This window comes from Pteropus medius, unplaced genomic scaffold (assembly GCF_902729225.1).
Source record: "Pteropus medius unplaced genomic scaffold, Ma_sr-lr_union100, whole genome shotgun sequence".
In the NCBI taxonomy this organism is placed as follows: domain Eukaryota; kingdom Metazoa; phylum Chordata; class Mammalia; order Chiroptera; family Pteropodidae; genus Pteropus; species Pteropus medius.
The window spans coordinates 3402265-3413610 of record NW_024345479.1 but is presented as its reverse complement, the minus strand read 5'-3'; the positions used below and the strand labels follow the sequence as shown (position 1 = coordinate 3413610).

The 11346-nt window shown below is 36.1% G+C and overlaps 1 protein-coding gene and 1 pseudogene across 5 annotated transcripts in view; both read right to left on the bottom strand.

Annotated features, from left to right (window-relative positions):
• Nucleotides 1-806: 806 nt before the first annotated feature.
• The window catches only part of NPEPPS (aminopeptidase puromycin sensitive), a 64889-nt gene continuing 54349 nt past the window's right edge, over nucleotides 807-11346 (bottom strand). For 2 of the 5 annotated variants that reach the window (XM_039873682.1, XM_039873681.1), the window contains exons 18-23: nucleotides 9880-10022; nucleotides 9381-9437; nucleotides 6398-6505; nucleotides 5727-5882; nucleotides 5431-5478; nucleotides 2876-3212 (exon numbers count right to left, since the gene is read on the bottom strand). In XM_039873682.1, the coding sequence (XP_039729616.1) occupies nucleotides 3060-3212; nucleotides 5431-5478; nucleotides 5727-5882; nucleotides 6398-6505; nucleotides 9381-9437; nucleotides 9880-10022 (665 nt within the window). In that variant the 3' untranslated portion in view covers nucleotides 2876-3059. Of the gene's footprint in view, nucleotides 1113-1695; nucleotides 3213-5430; nucleotides 5479-5726; nucleotides 5883-6397; nucleotides 6506-9380; nucleotides 9438-9879; nucleotides 10023-11346 lie in introns of those variants that run through there. The other 3 variants (XM_039873680.1, XM_039873679.1, XM_039873683.1) reach the window with 3 other exon arrangements.
• Nucleotides 8015-8133, bottom strand: LOC120611345 (uncharacterized; annotated as a pseudogene).

Below are 11346 nucleotides of genomic sequence, written 5' to 3'. Positions count from 1 at the left end.
GAAGTACAGATTCAGCATTGTATTACCAAAAGCTCTGTTTACTGACTTGCTGAGAAAAAAAAAATCACTAACCCTACAAATGTGGCTCCAAGTCTTTCTGATAACATTCTAGGACCTATTTGGGTAACAGAATAGAAAGGATCTATTTAAAGCTATAGAATTCCTCATACCTCCAAATTGCACACTACAGAGATACATTCTTTACAAATCTCAGGGGGTTCCTTGCTTCCTGAAACCCATCCTTAGAAACTGCAAGTTAAGAATTCACCCACGACCACCATTCCCAAGTCTCTACTGCTTCACATTCATAAAAAAAATAATGTAAAATTATCAACATATTCATCTTTCTTTCCAGCCTTCTGATTTCCACTAAAAATTTAAACCAAGAAATATTAGAGAAAAGCAAAGTCATTAGTTTTAAAGGTATTGCCTGGGTCCAGTCTGACTGTACCAACTAATTGCAGAGACATGACAATTACCTGGAAGAAAACAGGTTTTGGAGACTGTCAAGCTGGGTTAACCACTGATTCTGAATGTCATTTGTAGTATAACTACCTAATTTTTCTGAGCCTGCTTCCTCATCTGTAAAATGAGTATATTATTTGTATACACCTAATTTTTCTGAGCCTGCTTCCTCATTTGTAAAATGAGTATATTATAAAATGAGGGAGATATTCGGAAGAAAAACAATAAATTAAAACATCTGACACAAAAAAAGCCTGGAGGCTGGATTAAGATCTTTAAAGATCTGGACTGTGGTGCCCAAATCAGTGTTAGTAGGAAACAGAGAACACACTCAAACTGGGTAACTTGATGAAGGTTTAATAAAGGGACTATTTACAAGGACAGGGGCAGAGTTCAGAAAACCCATAAGGAATGAAGGAGTAATCCAGAGCTAGTAAAGGAGTCATCCTTTCTATCCCCAGATTTGAAGGGAAAAAGGAAGAGCTCGAAGCCAGAGGGCTGCTTAATAGGAGTCATGGTCTTTGGTAGAAGGACACAGACAACTCAGGTGACCTGGCAATGAAGAAGCCAGAAGAATAAATTCCCCAACCATCCTTTTCTCATGCCTTTTGATCTTCTGAGGGTGTTACTAACTGGATCAACACAACCTGAAAAGAGAGGGCAAAGGAGCTTTTTAATGCCATCCATGTGGATCAATACCTCCTGGGGCACAGAACAGGATGTAGCAGTCCTGAAGGGAAACGGAAGATATTCAGCACAACCTCTCTCGCAACATAATTCCAACTACTAAACTGTTATACACAAAACTTGCATATATATTGATAAACTAAGATAATTTCAGAGTTTCTGATTGTGAAATTCTGAGTTCTTTGATTAAAGCAGAATTCTGCTCAGTCTTTGTGGCCCTGCTTCACTAGTGTCTTCAGCACATTCCTAGACAGCCTACAGGACAGCCCTGAGCACAGCACTGTACAACAATGAAGCCTCAATAAATGGGAATTGGTCTCAACTCCTGAATGCCGACTCTAAGAAGCTCTAAGAGATTTTTGAGAATCCAGACTAATTTAGAAGGAATCTTAGGACTTTTTAGGTACTATTCATTAGAAATTCAGGAACTGGATTTTTTTGACTCAAAAAATCCTATGGTAGTAAAACTTACAATACTACTGAATGACATAAAAGTTTTTACTTTCTTATCAAAGAGATAAAAGAAATCAGGACAGTTTCACATTGACATTTTTATTAACGCCAACTGTTTTTTAATTATTATTTTTTAAAACAATAGCACAAAAATGTTTCAAGGAAGCAGTCTCACAATCTGATGACCTTCTGAAATACAATTAAGCCACACCAAATATGAATTCCTGTTAATGTAACACAAAAATATTTTTAAAAGAAAAATAAAAGGAAAAGGAAAAAGAAAGAAAAAAAACATAGGGACAGAGAAAGGAACGAGACTGAAAGTTAAAACTCACTGGATTAGATAGGTGAGGCTTGTTAGGATACACTGTTGAAGCAAAGAGTGGCACACCACAGGCTTATAGTCTTTGTTTTTTTAAACCAGTTACCACTAATATATACGCCCTGCAGCGGTTACCACTGACTTCTTACACGCCCAAAATGAACCAGGAGAAGCCAGTGTGGATACTGTCATAAGGAGGTTTGATAGTTGGCCTATCAGACAACTAAGACCATTTTCAGCAGAATAACACCTTTAGAAAGGCCTGGCTGAAAACCTTTTCCTTTCTATTGTCTCACCTATATGCATTTCAGGGTCCTTAAAAATCATCTTAAAAAAAGAAAGAAAAAAAATATCAGTTTCTCTTATTTAATGTGGCTACAAAAGATGTTTCCTTATTATTTCTTTATCTCTAAGAAGGACACCGGGGGTGGGTGCTGGGGGTGGAACTAAGGGGAGGAAAAAACCCATACCAGGATTTTTTTTTAAATTTTTTCTTTTTTTTTTTCTTTTTTTTTTTTTTTTGGCCAAGGTCACACAGAAGGGAAGGCAAGGAGAAACTACAATCCTAGGAAAATGTCTTCCTGATCAGTCCCCATGCCAAAAAAAAAAAAAAAAAAAAAAAAAGAAAAAACCAACCCCACTTGGAATTATGCACAGACTCTAGGTTATACCAGCTATCAGCCTTTCATGTTTAACCATTCCCAACAATGGGCACTATCCTTGGCTTATAGGCTGCTTGCAGAACCCACTTCACAAAAACGCTCTTCACCCAGAAGCCTCTGGTTTCCTTTCGGTAGGTTATAAAAATGGGACATTTGTCATTAACAGGAGAGTGTTAAATACTTTTAACCACTGACAAGGCTTCGGGAGTTTCACAGTTTCGTTATGCTCTATTTTATTAACTATCATATTTACATTTTTATTTTTTATTTTTTGCTGAATTGCTGATTTTCCTTTTTCAATAGAATTTAATTCTGGAGTGTGAACAGGAACCAGTTAACTACATTCATTGTCCAACCCCCACTGGTTTGAAAGAAGACTCCAAATTCTTGGCATGTGAATCAGCTGTTCGGTAGCTCCACCTCATCCCTGCAGCGAAGCAGCAGAACCGCAGTGGCGGCATGCTCGGGGTTCACGCGGTGGCTGGTAAGGCCTTCCGCTGAAGGAGGTACTGGTGGATGCTCTCAGCATCTCGCTTTAGCCAAGCAGCATTCAGCAGGATATTTTCACAACACTGCTGGATGGTACGCTCAGCTGACGGAGCTGGGTGACTCTCGAAGAAAGCCTGGTATAGAACAACCCAGATGTGGCATCATTACTAGCAATAGTAAGAAGTTAGTATCACAGGTCATGAAAAAACACCCACTGCTGTAAAGGATTCATAAGCTTCACCCATGAACATTTACCACTGCCACCTCCAGGCTAAAAGAAAACAAGCAGCTCCTTGGACCTGCCTTCAGGAATTCTCTCCTAAGTATTATATGCTTAAAACCTAATCAAAAGTTAATAGCAAAGAGACAGATTTTCTTTTAGGCTCATTGTACAGTGGTTAATCTAGGCTCAGTCATGTACTAGCCTGTGACTGAGTAAATTAACTGCTCTAAGTCTGTTTTCTTGTCTATGAGAAAACTATCTACTCCAGAAGATTAAAGAGACAACCCATATAAAACAGTCAGCATAACACTTAGCAGAGAGTACTTAAGTACTCAACACATTCTGGCTGCTTCAAATAAAGATTAATTTGTAAGGGATGATAAAACCAAGAAGCTTAAATTGCTGCTGTACCCTAATAATTTAATACTCCATTGACATGTTTTTCATGCAATAAACTGATCTGATTTTACTATAATTCATTACAATGCTTATTGATTCAAGATTGCATTCATTTTCTAATGTAGTATGCCTGGTTTCACAGAAAATAAAGCAACTCTTAAATACCAACCAGCAAAAGGATAGAGTCTTTCCTTTGAACTAGTAGTCAGAGGTGTAAAAGACAGAATGCATCAGACCTTTTAGAAATCAATAACCTTATTTACATAGATGACGATGGCTTCTGCTCCAAAGCTCCTTACCATGGTTGGATTCTTAGGGCATGAGTAAGGAATAAGACTTCTTGTTCCATCTCAACAAACAGTACCACCATTTACATATGAGAAACTTGGAGATTATTCTTGACTCTTCCTTCTCCCCACGCCCCCCGCCCTTATGTTCACAACACAGAGAAGCCACTCAGTAAATATTTGTTGAATTACAGATGAACAAAATCAGGACCCAGAATATCTTTTACTACTCCATCTCCTCCAAGCTACTATGTCATTCTTTTTTTTTTTTTTTTAAGTTTATTGGGGTAACAATGGTTAATACAATTATATAATTTTTGGGTGTACATTATAATTTGACATCTATATATTCTATTGTGTGATTACCACCCAACTGTATCATACTTGCTTGGAGCGTTAGCTTCCCAACATCTTCTCTTCCCCATTTCAAACTAGTCTTCCATATAGAGCTGAAATTTTTATAATACAAATCAGATCAAGTCACTCCTTTATTTAGAAGCCATTCAAGGGCTTTCCATTCTTAGGAAAATTTTAATATGGCCTACAAGGCCCTGCACAGCCTGGCCTCTACCTAGCTTACCAGCCTTATTATAGCCTGGCCAAACTCATTATATGTATTTCTTCAGAGTACTTATTCCTTTTACAATAAATTGTTTATACAATACACAATGTAAACTAAATGAAGGCAGAGACCAAGTCTTTCATTGTTTTCTCAAGATCTGAAATCTTAAAATCTTATTCCGAACAACGGCTCATAGCGTGAATCAAACAAACATTATAGCTCTCAGAACTAACAAATTTACAGCTGATAACCCACTGCCTTCAAGAAGATGAAAGTGAAAGTGACACTTTAAAAATACTTTGCAATTAAACGCAATGGAAGGCTTAAAGTTAAGATTTTCATAATCAGTATAGATTTGTCCCTGAATGCTGAACTTTACCACTAAACTGATTATTAACCTTTTAAGGGCTAAGAGGAGAGTTCCTACACAGTCATTTGTTTCACTGTGCATATAACAGACCTATGAAGGTTATTAGAAAGGGAAAAAAAACTAACATTAAGGGTCTACTCTGTTCCAGTCCCACTATGTTGCTTAATCTAAATAACAATCTTATTATCACCCCATTTTTTGGATGAGGAGAAAGGCACACAGGAGTTAAAAAAAACTTGCTTGATGTCTAACAGCTAACACGGGGTGGAGCATAGCTTTACACACAAGTCAACTGACTCCAAGTTCCACATTCTTTCAATCATATTTCAGCATTCTCAAAGATGATTCCAACTCTAAATTCTTCAGGCATTAAAGATACAACCTAAGCTGTCTTTCTCCAAGCGAAAACAAGGAGACACTAAAATACATGACCCCAATACTCTGATTATAGTTTGGTTAGTGTTTTTACTTACTAGATTGAAAAATGAAAAGTTAACAGTACTTTTCTTACCTTAACCTCTCCAGCCATTTTATCAACTGCAAATCCCTCAACTGATAACTGAAAAAAACAACAGTTTAAATAGTAAGTGCAACTAAAAGAGACTAGGAACAAATTTCATTCACCCTAAAAACCAATCATTCTATTTGCTCCCAACTTCAGTTTATTCTAGGGGGTGCAGGATAGGTGGCAAAGATGACCTTTAATAAAGCTAGTAAATATTGAAGGGAACTCTTCAAGAACAAAGATCATAATCTACGGGTCTAGTAAATCCCTGATAAGTACTCAAAATAAAAATCTTCACATACCTTTATTAGTCTGGATATTAGGAATCCTCCCTGGTATCGATTATAAAGTTCTTCCCAGTTGTCCTTTATAAATTTCCAAGCAGCCTTCCTTCCATGCTTGCTGCCTCCAGCCACTCCACCAATTACTGATACAGTGTCCTGTGGACGTACCTCTTCCTAAAGATAGAAAGGGAACTAAAAGTCTACTGTAGTCAAAACATCTTCTGGTGCCAGAAAGGGCAAATGTTGTTGAGGTAACCAAGTAATCACATTGAAGATGCTCATTCTTTGTTTTAAGAATTACCAGCACCAGAAACTTTCAGCAAAGATGTTTAACTGAAAGGTCAGCCAAATTGAGAATGAGGCACAAACAGGCTGCTCAACAAATACTTGCTTGGGCTCTTATATGATTAAGAAAGGAAGAGACAGAAAATAGGCAAAGGGAAGTCAACTTCCCAATTTATTTTCTCTCCTGACTATTTTGATTCTCACCACAAGAGGCAGATATATAGGTCAGTAACAAGCTCATTCCAGTTTTCCTAACTAAGAGGAAGCTTACTCTAGGGTTAAAACAGACTAAGAGGAAGCTTACTCTAGGGTTAAAACAGATCAAGAAGATACCGAATCAAAGATACTTGCCACAGATCAATATGCAACAATTCCCTCTAAAAAAAGTTTTCACTGAAACTTACTGAAAGTGCAAACGTGAGGACTTTCTGAATCAATTCAGGTGAAAGAGTAGCCCCAAGGACTCTTTCAATTCGGTTTTTCTCTTCTTGCATATCCGCTTGTTTGTGAAGCTATAGTGAAAAAATAAAGATATAGTTAAGTCTCCCCTGCAAGTTATGTATATGCTTATATGAGCTTCTCCCCAATAAAGTGAAACTTTTGCTCTATATTCTCATAGGCTAAGATTGTATGGTATGAAATTAACAAAATGAATACTTTTCAAGATGTTTGGGTACTAAATTTTATATATGCCATTTTAGCAAGTTACTAGATATTAAGTACTCACTATATGAATGGCTTCTCATCAATACTGAACAGTTTAACATTGAGATCTAAGGGGTAATCTGTCATGGCCAAATTCTTTACATTACTGATGTATGACTAATGTTCCATGTTAAATGACCAAACTAATCATTGCTAACACCACTGAAGACCATCAATTTAATCTGTAATAGCGAAAAACATAAGATGATGCATTATTGAAAGTAACATTTTAAGAATGATGACATAAACATGGCCTTGATATAGTAAGTGAAAAAAAGTAGAGACAAAGCAGTATTATTATAAATTTTTAAAAATTTAATATGAAGGGGGAAAAAACCTGAAAATACATGAAAATGTTAATATTAATAATGGTCTCTGATCAGTGAGATTATGCATTATTACATTTTTAAACTGCAAAAAGCAGCACGTGCTGAATGCAGAATATTAGGAAAACAGAGAAGCATAAAGAAAAACTTATTACTATATGTACATTACCAAATCAGGAATAATATTACATGTGCTATTTTTGTGACCTGCTTTTTTTTTTATTACAGGTAAGTTTTATTTTCTTCTTTATATTCTTCTAGTCACTAAATCTTCCATAGTAAATGTAAGTTTTTTCATAAGCAGAAATAAATTATTAATATAGTTTTAAAAATCAGAACTACAAATGTATATACAATACCTCTCCAAGACAATTTATAGGCTCTCTTGACCTTTATCCCCCCTGATGATTTAACATTGACCAGTGTTTGGAGACTCCATCATAGCTCTCAGTTTCCTCTTCCTTTCCTTTGGACTCTTTTGAGCAGCAGTGTGGTAAAATACACAGGAAGTCAGGAAATCTGGGTTCTAGTCCCAGTTTTGCCTCTAACTAGCTGTGTGTTCTTAACTAAGTCCTTAACCTCTCCGGGTCTCAGTTTCCCCATCTGTAGAATGAGCGGGGTGGACAGAACATGTCTAAGGTCCTTTTTAGCTCCAATACTCAAGGTGTGAACTCTGGTTTTCAGGAAGCATTTTTCTCCTAAGGAGAACCTGTTATACTAGGCCACTAGGTGGCACCATAACACCCTATTTCAAATATACTTTGAATTAAAGTTATTTTTTATCCTGCCTCATTATTCTTAAATTACCAACAGAAAACAATCCTCCTTATCTCTCACCAACTGGTTTTTTGAAGAACTCTGAGTCTGCCTTTATGAGCGCTCTTTCCATAGTACAGCTGAATTATGGTGAGCTCCCTTGTGTTAAATAAATGCAAATTTTTATTAAATATACACACTAGTATAAATTTTTTTTTCTTTTTTTTTTTTTAATGCCTACAGCACCCTGTATTCCTAGGTGGTCTCCCATCCAAGTACTAACCAGGGCCGATCCTGCTTAGCTTCCAAGATCAGATGAGATCGGGCACATTCAGGGTGGCATGGCCGTAGCTACTATAAATTCTTAAAAGTATGCCATGACATGAAAATGTCAAAGTATCTGTCATGAGATTTTCAGAACCCCTATATTGTCCCACACCTTTTATGGAACAGACAAAAACCACAAAATATTTCATTTCATATGCAAAGAGATACATGATGTATAGTGCACAGTTCACAGAATATTAAGAATGAGAAGGAACCTATGTCATTTAGTTGAAAGGTAAATCCAAAGTATAATTTTGTATTATTAGAAAGTAAATACCTTAACTACCATTGTACAAGATGGGTAGCTAAAAGAGTACATTCTGAGATGTAGTTTCTTAAACAAATCAAGTTTATATTTTTCAGAACATTCTAACCATTTAAATATGATTTGCTTAAAACTAAAATACTAGAAATCAGATTTGCAATTCTGATACACTTTGGATCAGAAAATGTTCTTAATCCACTACAGGTGGAAGTAATTAATACCTCATTAATTACTTTCTATCCTATCCTGTTCATCCCTCTAAGTGTGGATCTTTCAATGAACGGGCTTTATAGGTCTAAGAGATGATTTGATTATTTAGGCACATTTTGCACATTTTATTTGATGGTAATAAGTAGACTCATCTCACTCCACCTCTAATGCAACCGATATAGTCAAGTTATCCCTTATACTGATAACTGCATGGATGGGACTGGAGACAGTACTTGTTCCATAATAACAGGACTTTCAAACAGATCACTGCCATTATAAGGACATGGAAAGTTTTGCCTATATTTTTTCTAAGCCAGAGCTTAATTATATGCTAACTATCCCGGGAAAACTACAGAGATTATGCAGGCGGGTGAATTAATTTCCTGTTCATTCATAAGAGGCACTGGCATAGCTCAAACCCTTCAGATCTAATCATCTACCCCTTTTCTAAGTACAGAAACAAACCTTTTGTTTAAAATGGGCACAACACCAGTAAGTTTACATTGAAGGGAAAAATTTTAAGAACCTGACTTGTTAATCAAAATGAACATTTCAGTGTTAAGATTTAAAATGCATAAAACTTGAGTAAAAAAAAGTGAAAAAATTAGATGACTTTTACATCGTATTGGTAGTACAGACATATATTTCTCCTATAATTTCTTAATATTTAATGTATGCGATATGCATATCTACATGTATTTCTTTTCCCACAACTTTTATTAACCACTTAAAGCTCATATTACCTGTGTCAACACAACTGCAAAAGCAGAAAATGAAGCCCTTTCCAAATTTACTTACCTTTAGCATAACGTCTAAGGTAGTGCCATCGCCATGCTTCAAAACAGTCAGATAGACCTATGAGAGAATACAGGAACAAAAAAGAAGGCATCTGATTAAATCTATCTTGTTCCAAATATCCTAATGAAAGAAAAAACAGAAAGCAAATCAAAAAAATTGTAAATAGCCACATGTGGATGTTACATACAAATTGTGGCAAGGAGCTAAGAGCCCACATGGACAACTAGAAAGGTAGATGGCATACAGTACGTAACAGCAGAGCACACCAGCTTTCTCAGGGGAATGTGCGCTGATAATCACCTTTCAGCACCATAATGTGGACTGAGAAACTTTAAACAAATGAGAAGCTGGCTACAAACCACCTAACTGGCATATATTAAGGTCAGACATGATTCATGGTGAGTACTCAGGTCATTTTTGGTTACTGTTAAATACATTCCACGCTACACAGAATGATGCAGTCACCTAGAAATCAAGGTTATTTATTATGAAAACCTACAGGACTCCTCAGATCGGCAGAGAGAACCTGTTTCCCTTCCACGTGGTCCTTAAACCGACGACGGGCTTCTTCTAATGTTGTCTTATGTCCTGCTTTTCCTAGTTTGCCCAGGACCAAGCCCCTCAGGAGTGCATCTAGATGACCTGATTGAGAAGTAAAAGAGACACAGAACTACTTACAAAGCCTGTTTTTACAAATATGCCACTTCAATATCTTATAATTGTGTTATACCATGTCTACAATCGTGAACAAACAGAATCAACTACCTTAGTACTTAAGAGAACACTTGGTTTAAATTTATCAAAGTGTAAGAGTGATATGAAGTTCTAAATAGACTAGACAAGCAAATAAATTTGCTGACTTTGTACTCACAAATGCCAACTATCTGAATTTACCTAAATGTTCATTCCATCTGAGTTATCACACAGCTAAGGATTGTGACAGAAACAGGCTTAGATCATGCAATTGTAATCTACAATCCAGAGAAAGGCTACATACAGAACTAGTATGCTATGTATAAGAAATTAAAGTCTTAGATTTTTAAAATCAAAATCTTATGGATCTATTACTCCAAAGATATGCAAATGGTCAATAAGTGCATAAAAAGATGTTCAACATCGTTGGTCATTAGGGAAATGCAAATCAAAACCACAATGAGGTACCACTTCACACTCACTAGGAAGGCTAGAAAAAAAAGACATAATAACAAGTGCTGACAAGGACATGAAGAAATTAGAACTCTCATACATTGCTGGTGGGGATGTAAAATGGTGCAGCCACTTTGAAAAAAAAGTCTGGCAACTCCTCAACAAGTTAAACATATGACCCTGCAATTCCCCTCTTAGGTATATACCCAAGAGAAATGAAAGCATATGTTCACACAAAAACTTCCATACAAAAGTTCACAGAAGCATTGATAATAGTCAAAAAATAGAAATAATCCAAATATCTATCAACTTATGAATAAAAAAAAAGAATAGTCATACAATGGACTATTATTCAGCTATAAGAAGGAATGAAGTACTGATACATGCTGAAGCATGGATGAACCTTGAAAACTTGCTAAGTGAAAGAACCTCTACAGTGCTAATAGTAAGGCAGACACAAAAGGGCATTATTCGATTTATATGAAATGTTCAGAATAGGCAAATTCCATTAGACAGAAAGCAAATTAGTGGTTGCCCAGGACTGGGGTTGCAAATTAGGGGTTGCCAGGGAATGGGGAGTGACTGCCAATGGATATAGACTTTCTTTTGAGGGTAAAGAAATTGTTCTGGAATTAGATGGTGGTGACGGTTGTGTAACCTTGTGAACCCGAACTGTATACTTTAAAGGGTACATTTTATGGCTTATTGATTATATCTCCAAAAAAAAAATTAACACTAACACACAAATATGATAGACTGTAACAACACAGCCAAATAAGTTGTAGTATATTCATACAAAAAATACTACTCAGCAATAAAA